Source organism: Thunnus thynnus, chromosome 12, assembly GCF_963924715.1.
Source record: "Thunnus thynnus chromosome 12, fThuThy2.1, whole genome shotgun sequence".
Classification (NCBI taxonomy): domain Eukaryota; kingdom Metazoa; phylum Chordata; class Actinopteri; order Scombriformes; family Scombridae; genus Thunnus; species Thunnus thynnus.
This window is the reverse complement of record NC_089528.1, coordinates 17684350-17701143: the sequence shown is the minus strand read 5'-3', so window position 1 is coordinate 17701143 and position 16794 is coordinate 17684350. Positions and strand designations below refer to the sequence as shown.

Here is a 16794-nt window from a genome sequence, read left to right as displayed (position 1 = left end):
TACTTTGTTGGTATTACTGCCCTCCAGTGGCTGTACATGCGCATGCATGCCCAGCTATCTATAGTTTTAAGAGGATCTCTGTATATAATAAGTATTATGAATTTATTGCTTTATAGTCTCTAAAGATAATTGGACAGAAAGAGTGACAAAAGCACGTGCTCTTGGTGTTTTTGATGCCACCATGCATGACCTCCCTTGCACATTAGACAAACAGGAAGAGAACCAGGAAACAGAGATGTAAACACAGCACAGAAAGTGTCTTATCACCTTCAATATGTCAGCCCACCGACTAACAACTTCACAAAACACTTCACTCATTTTATTTCACAATTTGAAATCGTAACAACACCGTACAAAACTCACAGTTCACAACATTTTTAAATTAGAAAAAAAAGGAAGCAGCACAAACATCAATTAATCAATGATAAAAAATAATATGTGCTGTTCATTTGAACTGGCTCTCTCTCCAGTGTACGTGTCCATGATCTCTACATGATCACTCCAGTAGCCATGAAAGTAGTCCACTCCAAAGCACATTAGATTTCCAGATATGTCCAGAATACTTTATATAGCATGACCAGGTGGTATAAGCCTCCAGGCTGAGCTGTAAAAGATCTCAGATACCTCCAGGTGGGGTAGATGCCTGTTTTTCCACCTCCCCCCCATTGACTTTGGAGGTTCTGGCAAGCAAGTCACGTATATCAGCTTCATCATTGAAGGGGTTGTCCTTATATTCCTTCTGTAGCCACTCTCTGAACTACAGGAAAAGAAAAAAAGTTTGTCTTTTGATAACAATGTAAAGATTTTTACACTATGTACAAGTCTGATAATGTACTATCTGAGTCTACTGTGTAATGCAGTGGTTTTCTGACCTGATGAGCTTGAGTAGCCTCGAACTCCTGGAGCTGCCGCTGGAAGCCCAGGTTGGGGCCAGCACAGGGCCGGGCCACCCTCACCGCAGCCAGTGCCTCCTGCCAACCCAGTCCTGTCACTGTCATGATGTAAGCTACCACCAAGGTGACACTGCGGGACACACCTGCCAAACTGCACGAAAAAAGGGATGGCCAAAGAATATGATGAGTGAGATGCATGAATTTAACTTAATTAAACTGTTAGACTATATGATTAGCATCATTTTCAGTTTCAACTCACATCGGAGCATCCTGCTTATGATTAGGTTTTTCACAGTTGTTTTTTTTCCGGTTTAGTGTTTCTACATGTAAACATCATATCCTGGTTTAGAAATCTAAAAATGGTAGCTAAAGTATTTTGTTAGAAATCTTATCCCGGTTTCTGATTAGTACCAAAGGTTAGAGGGAGAAGCTAAATCTAGCAGAGTGGTCCAGGTCGCCAGAAACTAAACTGAGGTCATCCTTAACTGTTGAGCTAACTTAGTTGGTGCAGTAATGACAGATTTGCTAGATGTGGAAAAGTCACACCTGCACCAATGCAGAAAACCAGGACAATATTAAAGCCATGCAAACAGGAATATGAATAACCAGATTTCTCTATATTTCATGTGAACAACATATCCTGAATATTGTATGAAAACAATCAAAACCTGGATACTAATGTGCATGTAAACGTACAGTATGAGAGCTCAAAGTTGTAAACATCTAGCCTTCTCACCTGTCAGGACTGGAGATCATGTAAATAAGCCCAATGATTTAGCGGTAATAACTATCAGATTATATATCTACAGCAGTGACACCAACCAGACTACAGGCAAGAATTAGGAGGTAAAACAAGGGGAGTGAGGTGCAGTCACTTATTAAATACACACATTATAAATTATATATTTTAATGCATTTGAATTCTTTGGCTGAGACATATTGAGTGATGAAAGTTTGGGCAATGCAAATCTTATAAATACACATTTGTTCCCCTTGTTTTCTGAGAAGACCCTGTCTAACCAAATATAACTTTCCCCTGTGAACATATGGTCAGCTACCCCACGACACACACAATGTGGTCTTGTTACTGTACTCTGTTTTGGGAAGTTCAAGAATAGGCTTTTGCTTATCATTTCATCTCCTCTGTGCTGCAGTTACACATGGCTTCACTTGTGTGCTCGGTTGATCTCAGTTATTTTTCAGAACTGTACATTTATATTTCAGCATTTCTGTGACTGTATTATAAGAGAGACGGAAGAAATCTGTCGAGTTCACGTGCTTAAACACGATATCTGGTTTCAATAGCCCGTATGAGCAAACCTTGATTCTAGCACTGAGGTGAAGATACAACAAGCAGTTTTTCTCTCACCAGTGAACGAGACAGCCTTCTCCTTTCAGGCGGGACTCGTGCATGAACATAATACTTTGTTTAAAGTGCTGCGTCCTGTGGAGCATAAGAAAACGCATGTTACAATAGGTCATGACCACAATAAACCATTATGAGAATGCAGCAAGAACTGCAGGAAAAGATGTGACTACGTGCTGTTATTTTGTCTTCACTGACACTTACAGGTCCTATATGAATCTAAAGAAGAGCAAGGAACTGGTTGTCAACAGTATGTGTGTGTTTTTTGCATGTGGTGTGTGTATGTTTTTGCACCTGACTTGTCAAACCCTCTAATTTCTTATCCTGGACAGATCAGGATGAGGGTGTGCTCATCTCAGGTTTGAGATAGTTGGTGTCATATTTCACATTTCCAACACCACTCTGAACTTTAGAGGCATGAGGCAACAGGGCCAGCAAAAGTGACAGGAGCATTAGTGTGCGTGTGTGTGCAAATGTTCACGGCTATAGTGAGTGTGTGAAGAGGGGGTACATATAAATAGAGACATAGCACCAATCATCATGCTAAAACTGCAGAACTGAGCTGCGAGACTTCCTTCCTGCTAAAAGGCCGCCTGAAATGTGAATTTGGCCACAAAAGATTTGTATGTGTGTGTGTGTGTGTGTGTGTGTGTTTGGATGTGTTTATGTGTGTCCAAACCAGGGCATCCCTTGATGATAAAATGCACCACCCCAGTCTCTCACATCACATGTAAAACAACTGGGATGTGTTTGTACAGATTGTGTGTTCACATCAAAAAACAACCATGCACCATCCAGCTGTGTTACTGTGATCTAGTCAACGAGTAAGTTCACAGTTGAATGTTGTGAGCTTGTGAAAGCATATCATTTACACGTTAGCTTGAAGAAAATGAACCTCAGACGCCCACACTGTGCAGCCTCAAATGGTTGTGGTACTCTCTCTCTCTCTCTCTCTGTCTCTCTCTCTGTCTCTCTCTCTGTCTCTCTCTCTCTCTCTCTGTCTCTCTCTCTCTCTCTCTGTCTCTCTCTCTCTCTCTCTCTCTCTCTCTCTCTCTCTCTCTCTCTCTCTCTCTCTCTCTCTTCTCTCTCTCTCTCTCTCTCTCTCTCATTGTTCTGTGCTGTGTTGCTGTGCTGCACATTTTGGTACTTACAGGTTTTGTGTGGGCAGGTCAGCAGCTGAAATGCAGAGATAGGTCATCTCCTGAGGGACAAAGTATAGTAGTTACCTGTCAGCATACACTTGTTGGAATGCATTTAACACAAATCCATGAACAGCAGGTAATGTACACCACCACCACCACCACCGCACATGAACACTCGTAAGGTTTCAGTACGTGCGTGTTGATGATGGTGAACACAGGCAATGCTGCTGTCTGTGAAAGAAAAAAAAAGCTACAATTGTAAGCTGATTTGTGGTCACGTTTGTTCACGTTCCCTTTTATTTCAAAACTGAAAACAGAAGGTGCATTGTTACTTGCAGCTATTAGAGTAACTTCACATCAAAATCAATAGCCTTCAAAAAATAATAATGAAGCAAAACTGCCCAGTCCACACTGGCTGAAGCAAGAACAACCGCCTACTCTCAAACCTACACATGCACAAAATTCAGCACACTGACCAAACCAACTGTTGTTGACTGGCATTTTTCATGATTTAAGAATCACAAGTAAGAAACTCTCTGTTTTTTTGTTTACTTGTTCTGCTCTGACAACTATTTATTCAAGAAGGGGCACTCTTCCTGATCAACCTGACAGACCGGTCTATAGAGTGTTTCAGAGTACAAGTCATGCGCACTGTACTAATACACCTTGAGGGTCTAAGCCAATCAGATCTCTTTAGCCAGCTCGATTACTCTGCTTAAAAATTTATGAGAAACTTAAGATATGCACTCATAGATGCAAGAGGGAGCAAAGACGTTAGATGCTGAAAGCTTCTCACCTGGAGGATAGGAGCTGCACTGTCATGAATGGACAGGATGTGTGTGATGTTGTTTCTGGCTAACAGTTCTCGGTCTCTTGCATCTGACATACAAAAAAAAAGAACACCACAAACATGTTCTCATGTAATGTTCTGTCATATAGTCTAATTAAGAACAAAATTAAACTGACAAAAAAATACACTTATACTCACCTTTGAAATTTCCCAAGTATAAGTCAGGCAGGACCTATAAGGACAGAGAATATGCACACATTTGAAGCAGACATGGTGAAAGCATCATTGATGTAGTGAAGTGGTACAACAGCTGACTCAAAATATCACCATGGATATAAGGTGATTATTAGATATACAGTAACTACAGTGGTATGTAAAAATTTGGGCACACTTTGATAAATAACATATTTTGGTGATTTTTTTAATTGAAAAGATGTAAACACAGTCTCCCTAGGATATGGAACCTAAAACACAATGTTTTCAGCAAACATTACTGCAGAGTTGCTTTTTATGTCATATACTGAACAAAAATAAAAACATCATTGTGGACGGTGCAAAAGTTTGGGCACCCTAGGAGTTCCGAAGTCTCAGATTCTTTTTAAAAGGTCTCAGACCTTAATCTGCTTGTTAGGCCTCAGGCATGTCAATGATTGTCATTGGGAAATGTCAGCTTGTACCAATTTCAAAGCTTTACAAATACTCTGACTTTTTAAATCTTGTGCGAACACTCAGCAACCATGAGTTCCTCTAAGCAGCTGTGTAAGACTCTGAAAATGAAAGTTCTCGAAGCCCACGATGCAGAGGACGGCTACAAGAAGATAGTAAAGTGTTGTCAGCTTGCAGTTTCCACAGTGTGAAATGTAGTGGCAGTTTAGGGGAACTGTGGAGGTCAAGATGAGATCTGGAAGACCAAGAAAACTCTTGGAAAGAACTGCTCGTATGCTGCTCATAAAGGCAAATCAAAACCTCCATTTGACTGCAAAAAACCTGCAGGCGGATTTAACAGGCTAACTAATCCTAACAGGGCCAAGAATATTGCAGAACTAGAAGCCTTTTGCAAAGAAGAATGGGAGGAAATCCCAAATACAAGAATTGAAAGATTTTTAGCTGGCTGCAAAAAAACGTTTGTAAGCTGTGATATCTGCAAGAGGCGGTGTTACTAAGTACTGTAGGGGCCCAAACTATTACAGATGCTACAATGATTTTGTTTAACTTTTATTCAATTTATGACATTACAAGTAACTATGCATTAATGTTTGCTGAAAATATTGTGTTTTATGTTCCATATCCTAGAGCAGTGGTTCTCAAACTTTTTCACATCAAGGACCCCTAAACTGACACAAATTAGACCAGGGACTTCCATCTGATAAGATTTTTACTTTACAATGTTTTATTACAGAACGTGTATGAAACCCATAACCAAAATAGTCATACATTCTGTCATTGTCTTAGTTATGGATGGAATTATAATGAAAATAGATTATCCCCTTTTTTCTGGGGACCCTCTGGAACCCCCTAAAGGACTCCTGGGGGTCCCCGGACCCCACTTTGAGAAGCACTGGCCTAGAGAAGCTGTGTTTGCATCTTTTCAATTAGAAAAATCACCAAAATATGTTATTTGCCAATGGTTAAATTCTGCACCTGTGATCATGTGACTAGCTGAATAAGTGATCAGGTAAAACAGGTAAAGGTAAAATACGTTAAACATGCATATTTAGACCACCTAAGTTAAAAGGGTTATGGTTAATTCTTTTGAACAGACGTCACGTCAAGCCTATATATCTTGTAAAACTACGCAAAGAGACGCAACTTTTTATTGTGATTTTAAAAAATCCTAAATATGTCAAGAGACTCTATTGACACTCCAATCACAGGATACCAGTCGTGTGGGCACTCCAGAGTAAAGCGCATGCAACAGATGAAAATCATACCTTATTAATGCCATTACCCATGTTGAAAAACGACCACAGAAAGGACTAATGGACTAAAATGCTGCGCTGTATTTCCTTGTTGGTAAAAATGAGTATCCAGTCAGTTCCGTGACGGCTTCCCAATCCCGCTGTAGGGGCGCCTAACAAGCAGCAGCTCCGCGCCCGAGAGAGTCGAGCAGTGCTGCCCAAACTCCCCGTGTTGAATGCTGGGATTTGTAGTTTGCCAATGTAAGGAACGCGGCTTTTGGATATAATAAGTGTGGACCAAACCTACCTTGGACTTATAGTTAGATATGATGAGAATATCCATAGGCTGTCCCCTGGCTTTACGAAAGCAAATGCCTAACCCTAAAATAAACTTTGACAACACAAGTGTCTACATACCAGAACAAAATTAGCCAAGCACTTGAAGATTAATACAGTGGCCGGTTACTCAAGTGAGCTGGATGACAAAGTCACTATGGAAAATAGAACAGGAGTGTGGCAGATATCAAATAACCATTTTTTGTGGTCTTTTAAAAAAATAAATAGCACAGATAGTCAGATCATGATTAGCTTTTGGGGCAAGATTTTGATATAATTCACAACATATTGTAATTTGTGCATTATATGCAAAGTGATAAGAGAGATGGGTTTCAGAGATAGTCGTTGCCTAAATGCTGAAGAGCTAATAACTCTTATGAGCACTGTTTTAATGAAATGAAGTTAGTTAATTCATGCTTTCCAGCCATTGTCAGGAGAGGAAGAGTCTATGGGCTTTTGCTGCAGACATGTACTTCCTAATCCAAGTACACCACCACAGGAAGAGAGGAACTAATACTTCCTAAAAATAACTACATGGCCTCTGAACATTTCCCTCATTTTCAGTATCAACATTTTTGCAACTTCCCAAATACATGATTATATTTGCTGTTGCAATTTAGTTGTACATTAATGTATTTTCTAGGAAACAGGTTTGTCTTATAGGCCCCACAACCATCTTTAACTGTGCCTCTTCACCCCAAATCTCTGTGCTGATGCATGGGGCAGAATGAGGAAAGGTTGTGTAAGGTTGTATCGCATCCTCTGCTATAGGCTACCAGCAGTGGGGCCAGCTACTGTACCTTGTCCGTGACTGTTGCAATCCTTTGCGAATTATGTAAACAGTTTCTCAGAAGCAGAGAAATGAATCTGGTTGCTGGGATGGGAAGGAAGGACAGCACCACTACTAGAGCTGGATGCTGTTACATTAACCTCGCAGGATAATGCGTGGATGAACAACACTGTAAAAGAACACTGGACTATCATCCTCCCCCATGACTAGGCAGTCAATCTGAGTCCTGTGAAGCTGTAACATCTATGGCATCACAGACTCATTGGTGCCAGATCCTGTGCACTCTGTTAAATGACTACATTGTATTTTTGCCACCAAAAATGAGAAGTGCACCTACCACCTTACAGCAGGACACAAGTGACTCTGTTAAGAGCCAGGCAGTTGTACAGAAAACTGATAAGATCAAACTGTTAAATGATGGCACCTGCCAGTTCTGTACTGGTTATCTTCACATCCTAAAGAACATCAACAGGAAGTACTGCTACCCACTGCCCCAAATTGACAGAACACCACACTACACCACAGGCCCCATTTGGTTTAACTTTCTGGTGATCTGTTGTTGTTGTTCTATGTCGGGTAGTGTTTGACCACCAGACTGCAACTCTAATGTAAGGAGGCATCTGCAGGCGACACTCAGCTACACGCAGTGTTTTACATAGTGAGATGGTCTTGTGTATCGCCACCAGGATTTGAAACACATGGTGTGAACTGGAGAATACGCCTGCTCTTCATGCCTGTTGTTTCAGTTTCAGTTTCAAGATTTAACAGTGTGTTTAAAGAACGTTCCATCTTAAAAGTTTAGTGATGAATTTGTCTAAAATGACCATTGCCTCCTAGTTGAATACTTGGAATAACTGTACTCATGTATCATACAAAATATGTGTAAACAACTGTTGCCTAAGATGAGTGATAATGCACACTTAATCACAACAGGTATGACCACAGATCTCACCACAGGTCATCAAAATTATTTTTCAAACTATTTTAATTGTAGATGAAAGTAGTTTTAATGTAAATTGACTAATATTATTCATAGATTTTTTTGTTTGTTTGGTCGATTGCACTCACTTCACTGAACTGTGAAGTGAGTGGGGCCGAGGAGAACGACCTGAAGATTACCAGCAATAAGTGTGAATTATAGAAAAAGAAAATGCAAACCAGAAAACCGAGACAACAAGACAGGTAAATATGATACTGCTTTGTTGTGGCTTTAGTGTGCAAAAGGAGGAATTTATAGTGTGAGTCTTCACAGATAGGCTGCCCAAAATGTAGGTCTACATGTCATACATCGCCCACGCTGTCAGAGGCTACAATTTAGGTGGTTTCCCACTCTAGTTTCACTTAAACGCTTGTTTTATCAATGAATCTGTACCTTTTTAAATTATGCAAGGATGCTATGTTAGCTGTGCTGCTTTAATTAATAATGATGGGAAATTGATTTATCATTGTGCTTCCAAAACATCAAATAATTCTAGTTTTCTTCATTATTCTTCCGTTTTCTTTAACAGTTTTAGTCCTGGCTGATATAAAGATGAAACTGTCTGGAGATCAGTATCAATGGAGACAATATCACCCTCAAATCTTAAATGGATGTACAGGTGTTGTACTACAGTGGTGATTTGTGGTTATTTAGTCTGTAATAATAAATGTCGCCAGTAGGTGGCGACAGTGCCACACGACAAGATTCACAATGGTGCAGAGGACCAGAGGAATTATGTGTTTTACAAACCCATTTGAGATAAAGTTAGTAAAGAAATGGCTATAAATTGGCATCCTGCATTATGAAGTTCTCCATTATGAAATGTTTAAGCCTTTTCGGCCACGGAAGCCTGTAGCTGCTTACCATCCTGCTCTGGTATCGATTTGTAGGGCTGTTTGTAGTTTTTATGTCGTCTGTCCGGTTTCACTTAATTTCAGTTGGACGTCGAGAAATTCCCGGAACTACAAATAAAGTGCCCTACTTGGACTTTACATCACTTTTGGTAACCCATTTACTCCAGTGTCGATGTTATTGAAAGCAAATGCCGCGTATAATGTTGCTTTTTTCGGGTGAAGAGTTTGGTTACGAGGGCTAGCTAACGCAAAGTTTGTGTTGTTTCTGAAACTTAGCTAGACGTGACTGACGTGAGTGTGTCGACATGTTTTCATGTTTCTGGATGACTGAGTTCCCCCCTTTGCTCATTTCATCCGTCTGCTCAGCTTATTTGCATTTGCTTTGTGACAGCTAACAGGTTTTATCCATTGTGTTATGAGTTTTTTTCTGAGCTCTGTCTCGTCAAGCTGTTAAAATGTGACTTCTACTCAGGGATGGCCACCGCGCCAGACTCTTCACTTCATATGAGATCGACTGATCTAATCAAAAAAGAGGCCCTGGATTACGGAGGATTTGGAGAAGTTTACCTGTGCTACCATGCGACCCTCGGCCAGGTGGTGTTGAAGACTATGTATACAGGCCCTCTTCGCAATGAGTGAGTTGTTTGTGTCTCTGTTACTGTAAGGACTGTGCCGGGTATTCCCCTACGATTAAATACTAACTTAAATCATGTGTCGAGCAGGACACTTCAGGCAGACTCTCCACACAGCTCGGTGATGTTTTCACTGTTGCAGGAAAGAATTTACACTATCGTTGTAAGTTTATAATTGATATTATAACAACATGTCTAGCCACTCCTAATGCACTGCTTTCTATAAAGAGAACAGTCTGTTCATCAGAAATGCGGATGTGGGTCCAACATCCGTTTTTCAGACATGACCCATACTCAACTTTTCTGCAATATTTAGATTTACATCATTTCCTACAAAAAGTACATCCATATTTTTATTGCTGCCTTGATATGGCCATTTGATTTCACATTCACATGTCCCATGTGTCCTGCAAGGGATGCACCAATCCAGGTGTTTCTCTCCTAATACAGGATCTATAGCTATGGATACCTGCAGATACTGACCACTGATCCAGTACAAGTGCTCTTTTTTCCCTACATTTTAAATCTGTACTGCACTGCATGAAACTCATTTTAGTAATACTGTATGTACAGTAACATTAGGGCAGGGATTTCTGTGGCACTAACAACTGAGTTTACAGGCAGCCTTGTCTGAAAAACTGTAACAGAGAGCGCAAACACAACATTTTATGACATTTTTTAAAAAAAGCTGTATTTGATGTGGATCAGTCACATCATGACTGACACCTGATCTGCTCAAACAATGGCTCAAACCGATTCAGTGTATTTTATCTGTGCATCCGTATGTCTTGCCTTGACTTAACATGATGCTCACTTTATCACTTGTACTATACCATGTCTGGCTTTCATTTTATTTACTATACTTTCCAGCGATAGTAAAAGGTCGCTGCTGGAGGAGGGGAACATTATGGCAAGCCTGAACCATGAGCGTGTGGTCAAGTTGCTGGGTGTGATTATGGAGGATAGAGACTGCTCCTTAGTCTTGGAACTCATCCCCAGGGGCAACCTGTTTGCCATGCTTGAGCAGGTCAGTAGGTTTAATATCTAATCACACTGAAAAGGGAAAGATTAATGAATGTCCATCTTCTACTTTTCATACTGTACACAGTTTGCAGCTTTAAATAACTCACATTAGGGTACTTTTCATATGAAGTGAATGATTAATACTTTTTAATTAATATTTTTCTCGGTTCTTAGGTCTCTGTGCCAATGTCCATCAAAGGCAGAATAATCTTGGAGATTTTGGAAGGGATGGTGTACCTTACAGACAAACACGTCATACACAAGGACCTCAAGCCAGAAAACATTCTAGTGGACAAGGATTTTCACATCAAGGTATATTGCACTCTGTGACCCACGAAACCGCATATACTATCATGATAATCTAAGCATGTTTTCCCTGTGCTTTCTAGATTGCAGACCTCGGCCTGGCCACCTGCCACACATGGAGCAAACTCACAAAGGAGGAGTCTCGCAGGAAGAGTCGTATGGGCAGAACAGCCGGGGCGAGAGGTGCAGGGACACTGAGCTACATGGCTCCTGAGCACCTGGAGAGTATACATACAGCCTCCACTGAGAAGTCTGACGTCTACAGCTTTGCAATTGTGGTTTGGGTCATCCTCACAGGCGAAGAGCCATATCCAAGTGAGTTGGGATGCCAAAACCTGCTGAACAAGACATATTGTATTGATTTATCAGATTGACCATGAAATAATGTAGCAGCGTCTGGATTATTGTCATAATGCCACATTCATAACCGTTAACTAAATGGCTTAAATTTTGGTAAAAGGCATGCAGGCATCCAAAGTAAGTATCTTTTTATGTCCAGATGCCAGGAGTGAAGACCATATCAGCCAGTGTGTCCGTAATGGTGAAAGACCAGCAGAGAACCTTATTCCAGAGAACACTCCTACAGAGATAACTGACCTAATGAAGAGATGCTGGGATGGCAGTCCACAGAAAAGGCCGACATTTAAAGGTATGCTTTGTGTGTGTGTGTGTGTGTGTGTGTGTGTATTATAAGGAATGAAGTATGTGGTCCAGTGTGTATCAGTGGAACATGATATTGTCCAGTAATGCAAAACATGTATGTGAGAGCTAATGGAACCAAACATTTTATTTAATCTCTGTTAGTTACTCCACAGCTAATCTGCATCCTGAAAATGAGTATTACAGCACTGTCATAACAAGCTTAATTATTGCTGTTATTGAATGAAAGGTTAAAATATTGAAATGTATTTTTTATAAATTAGAAAATGCAAGCTGCTTCTATAATAATATCTGTTTTTGAAAATGTACAGTAAAAACTTTAGGGATTTTATTATCAGTATCTCTGCCATAATCTCAAGGTTCTGGACGTTTTCTGAGCTTATTTGATGAATATGTGGTTCTTTAATTCCATAAAAGATTTTTACAACAGTGTATTGTTTTTGCTCTCAGTTGTTCTGTAGTTAGTTGTCAATATGCAGGACAAGCACATACAAATGTTCTTGTTTTTCTTTCCTTCAGTCTATGACGCAAACTGTCTTCTCACTCTTCTCCCCCCCCCCCCCCCCCCCTCCCTTTTTTTTTTTGCAGAGGGCTATGACTTATTTCTTCCTTTCTACATGGAAAAGCTTGAACCATATGTAGAGACAGACTTACGTCTTCTGAGGGTAAATATATTTGCTCTAGGAGTTGATGTTATAATCTTGTCTTGTATGCACAGTGAAGACACTAAGTTATAGATTTTGAAGTGAAATTGAAGCAAGACAAACAGCGATTCCAAGTACATTATATCATGAATCTTCATGTCATTTTTACGCAGGACTCATATGAAGGCCCAGAAGAATTTGTTGAGAAGATGAAGTCTTTATCAATGACCCGTGAATGTATTTCGGCAGGTGAGCATGGTTGGTAATCTTGATGTCCTGGAAATACACTCTCTAATGTCCACCTTTTGCTGCATGCTATTACATTAAATGTTGTAAATGCTCTGAAAGCTTGAGAAATTGTTGGATTGAGTAGCTCTATTGTATCAACTTCTTTTCTCACCTTCCAGACTGCCCAGCTCCTTTGATGAGTTCAGACAGAAATGTATCTGTGCCAGTTGAAGCTAGTATTGAGGACCTGCATTGCATCCAATGCCACCCACCTATGGAGTCAGTGGAGCCCGAGATTCAGACAGACGCAAAGGTAGCCAGCAGCCCTTCAGCTGTTGAGGAGAAACTAGATCGGGAGTTGAAGTACCACATCTACGGCAGCTATAACAATGAGAACCAGCCTGACCCTGCCAACGGCTTCCATCAGTACAATAACTTCCTGCCAAACTACTTCAGCATTTCAGATAATACTGTTAGGCAACCAGAACAAGACAGACCCTCTTCTGTTTCCTCTGTCCATTCCTGGACAAAAGCTGAAGCAGTGCAGCCAACCAGCCAGGAAGAGACTTGGTATCGCCCTACTGCTGGTCTCCATGAGTCCATGTCTTCCTCCACACCCACTGCATCCCACTTACCTATGTCTGCCAGCACCCCTTCTCTATCCCACTTTAACCAGCAACATCCATATTCCCACTATGACCGCCAACAGTCCTGGCCAGTTTACCCAGTGTCTGATACAGGTGCCCCTGATATCACTCCTGGGCGTCTCTTTACCCCTTCCAAAGGTGCCTCGCTACAAGATCCAGGTACATACAAACATGTTTGATGAAGCATTCCTTCAGCAATCTCTGACTTGTTAACAGCTGCTTCTGTCACCTTTGACTGGCATGTGCTGGAATGACTATTTATATGTGTTTGTTTGTTTGTTTTTTGTTCCAGCATCTCTTTACATTAAGAATGCCAGGGGCATCCAGATTGGCAACAACAACACGCTGAGTATCCTAGGTTACGAGTCTTCCCATAGTTCATTATCTTCAGCTGCTAGCAGCTCAGCTAACTCTCCAATCAAAGAAGCCATTCAGAAATATGGTAAACTATAACAGTTAAATATTGATTTATATCAATGAATAGATTTTTTATTTTGTCTGACCAACAGTCCTAAAACCAAAGATATTCAGTTTGCTATCATATATAATGAAGAGAAGCATAAAATACTTAAATTTGAGAAGCTGAAATCAGAAAATGTTGTGTATTTTTGCTTGAAAAAATCACTAAAACAATTATTTGAATATCAAAACAGTGTTTAATTAATTTTCTGTCTATCAACTCAAATCAAACAAATTAATCCACTAGTCATTTCAGCTCTACCAGTCATTCATAAGCAGTAATACATACAGCAGGCTTACTGTATCATGCAATATGGGGGCCAGGTGAGAGCCACAGCAAGTTTCAAATAGTTAAACAATAATTTCTAGTTCAACAATTAATGTTAAACTTCAACCAATCTCACATTAGAGTTGATTTTGTTTCCCATTTATTGCTCACTTACTAGATTTACCTTCACCATTTCATTTAGAGGACCACGCTGTGACCGAAGAGCACCTGGATCTGCTGAGGGACAACATCGGGAACAAATGGAAGCGTTGTGCACGGAGCCTGGGTCTGACCAGTGTGGAAATAGAGACCATTGAGCATGACTACTACCTTGATGGCCTACCAGAGATGGTGCACCAGATGCTGGAGCGCTGGAAAATGAAGGAGGGAAGTATTGGCTGTACAATTGGGAAGCTGTGTCGAGCTCTGGAAGGCAAAATAAAGGTAGATGTCATCCAGAAAATATTGGACAACTGCGGTTGTTCCTCCTTGATCTGATAAACTTGGTTCACTTGGCAGATTTCCCACATTCCCTCCAAATGACTTTCTGATTATGATGGCCACATCTCCAAACTATAATGTATTTAAGGGGTTAGTTAAACCAAATCACTCAAAAACATCTTTTATTGGTTTCCAGCCGTGCAGATAGTGTTGATTTTATGTGCTGAGGTTTTGAGATATCGTCTTTATACTGCCCCCAAATACATTAGAGGTAAATGAAATTTCATTTGTGCTGCCTAAGGCACTGGAAGATGTCATTTATAACTTGCTGTTTTCATAGAGACATTCTCTTTTAATGCCTTCTCAACACTTATGTGTGACAGTTCAATTGCATTTTCAAATTACTGCATCATTTTCTTCTGCCAAACTTATCTATATGAGCAGTAGAGTTGAAAGTTTCAAGTTGAACTGACCAGTTTCAGAGGAAGTTTTTCTTGTTACAGAAATGACAAAATCATTGTTTATTTTCTAATTTACTATAAAGTGATAATGACCTAAATAATGAGTTTTTCTTATCCATCTGCCAGTGGATATGAAGAGTCAAAATGAGAATTATAAACAAGTAATCTTTTTACTACACTGTCAAACGTGCTTTCAGAAATTGTACTTTGTGATGACATTATGTAAAAGCCATTGAGTTTGTACACAGTTACTGTAGCTGTAGCAAAATAATGAAGTCATATTCAGGGGCAATCAAATGGTGTACGCTAAACATTTATTCCAGCTAAAAACAAACTTCAATCACAGAACAAGTAAGGTCTGTAAGGTCAATGAACCCCAGAGAAGCTGAAAACATTATGAGTTATAGGTGAAAAAAATAAATGCAGATTGTATAAAAACCATAATGGAATATTCAAAAATAATGTACATTATTGTCGTCATCTGTGTGTCCATTAGGGGTCAGTATACAATGTGTTCATAAGTTAGTTTAACTCCTAACTCCTTTTGAATCTAAGACCTACCATAGATTATGTTTTCCAAAGAATGTTATTTCCCCAAATTACGTGTGCATGAACTATTAATTATCTACGGTGTGTGGATTTCCTGCAATGATATCAGATTATTGTCATTTAGTCATTTTACTGTACTGTGTCAAGTGTTTTGGATTACAAGAAATATTTCTTGCAATCCAAAGATTGTATGTAAAGATTGAATGTTGATGGTTTCATGTCTTGATCTTTTTCATACAGTGTGACTTTGTATACCAGTTCTCACAATGTTGATGTAGTTCACGCTGCACAATAGCAGACTGACATGTAGTGTTACCAAAAACCCTCCATTGAACTATTCTCACTCCACAGGCCTTACAAAAGCCAGATCCACTGCAGAACCATTATGACATTCAGAATAAACTGTTTACAAATGTTCCTAAAATTCCAAAGTGAATGTGTATTTCATGTATTTTATAGATTGCACCACACAACCTGTTATTGTTTCTAGTTTAGTATTTCGTTCAGATTGCATTTGTTATCCCCTGCAATGAGTTAGTAAATATCAATGTACTGTATGCTTAAAAACATGAAGACAATTGCAGGGCTGTCGCTTCTATACTAAATTTCAACTAGATCCAGACTGTAGCCTCTGTATGTAGTGCGTTCACAGTGGAAAAGTGTCAAAATAAACTATACAAAAAGGTCAGTGGGCATACTTAAAAGTGCTTTGAGTGTGTTGGAGTGTTTAAAGGCAACTGAGAAGCTGCTCACAGCTGGAAAAAATTAAAACAAATTGTGGATGGTGGTAAAACAGCTTTGTGAACACCTCAGAAAACAAAACGACACCATATAAAACCTATAAAATCATTGGACAGTTAGATACATGACAGATACACATACAAGTTAAACTTCACAAATACACGTTTGTTTGTGAAGTTTAAGTTTGGTGATTTATTTTTTTACTAACTGCAAAAACAGTATATTGAGACAATTAGTATTTAGTATAGTATTGTATACAATTAGTATGGAATTAGGACATTGCATATGTCACTCAAAAGCACATTGCCCTTCATAGCGACTTAATGAAGCCATGAAATTGGGCCAGAAACAAGTTGATCCACAAATTCAGCACCCAGTAAAAACACCAAATCTGAACCTGAGTCTTGTTTTTATAAATGATTGCAATAGAGTCAGATACACTGTGTATAGTTTCAACCTAATTTTTGTCTCTATTAAATTGTAACACTAAAATCACAATCTGGACTGTAGAAAACTGCATATAATAACTAAGACTATAGTCTGAATACTTTTTTTACATAGTATATAGGGATAATTATTCCCAAGTGTAAAAGTTAAACCACAGTTTGTTTGTCCAGATAATCAACCTTAACTCCTCCAAATACACCTAACAGAAAAATTTTCACTTTAATGGTTGTCATTGAAAAG

At 39.5% G+C, this 16794-nt stretch overlaps 2 protein-coding genes across 9 annotated transcripts; one reads left to right on the top strand and one right to left on the bottom strand.

The window, feature by feature from the left end:
- Nucleotides 1–297: 297 nt before the first annotated feature.
- Nucleotides 298–9690, bottom strand: dusp22b (dual specificity phosphatase 22b). Of its 3 annotated transcripts, none has more exons than XM_067606000.1 (7): nucleotides 9616–9690; nucleotides 4390–4423; nucleotides 4198–4280; nucleotides 3411–3460; nucleotides 2263–2337; nucleotides 873–1044; nucleotides 298–757 (listed from the first exon to the last, which is right to left on the bottom strand). In XM_067606000.1, the coding sequence occupies exons 1-7, from the start codon at nucleotides 9625–9627 to the stop codon at nucleotides 617–619; spliced, it is 567 nt and encodes a 188-aa protein (XP_067462101.1). In that variant the 5' UTR covers nucleotides 9628–9690; the 3' UTR covers nucleotides 298–616. The 3 variants fall into 3 exon arrangements, with proteins under 3 accessions (XP_067462101.1, XP_067462102.1, XP_067462100.1); XM_067606001.1 differs by lacking the exon at nucleotides 9616–9690 and adding an exon at nucleotides 9059–9109; XM_067605999.1 differs by lacking the exon at nucleotides 9616–9690 and adding an exon at nucleotides 6123–6453.
- ripk1l (receptor (TNFRSF)-interacting serine-threonine kinase 1, like) lies at nucleotides 9063–15790 on the top strand. 6 transcript variants are annotated; one of them, XM_067605995.1, is made up of 11 exons: nucleotides 9063–9197; nucleotides 9521–9683; nucleotides 10551–10707; nucleotides 10878–11015; nucleotides 11093–11324; nucleotides 11509–11658; nucleotides 12258–12334; nucleotides 12487–12562; nucleotides 12721–13347; nucleotides 13481–13630; nucleotides 14118–15790. In XM_067605995.1, the coding sequence occupies exons 2-11, from the start codon at nucleotides 9523–9525 to the stop codon at nucleotides 14411–14413; spliced, it is 2064 nt and encodes a 687-aa protein (XP_067462096.1). In that variant the 5' UTR covers nucleotides 9063–9197; nucleotides 9521–9522; the 3' UTR covers nucleotides 14414–15790. The 6 variants fall into 6 exon arrangements, with proteins under 6 accessions (XP_067462096.1, XP_067462093.1, XP_067462094.1 ...); XM_067605992.1 differs by having other exon boundaries at nucleotides 14094–15790; XM_067605993.1 differs by having other exon boundaries at nucleotides 12487–12571.
- The last annotated feature ends 1004 nt before the right edge of the window (nucleotides 15791–16794 follow it).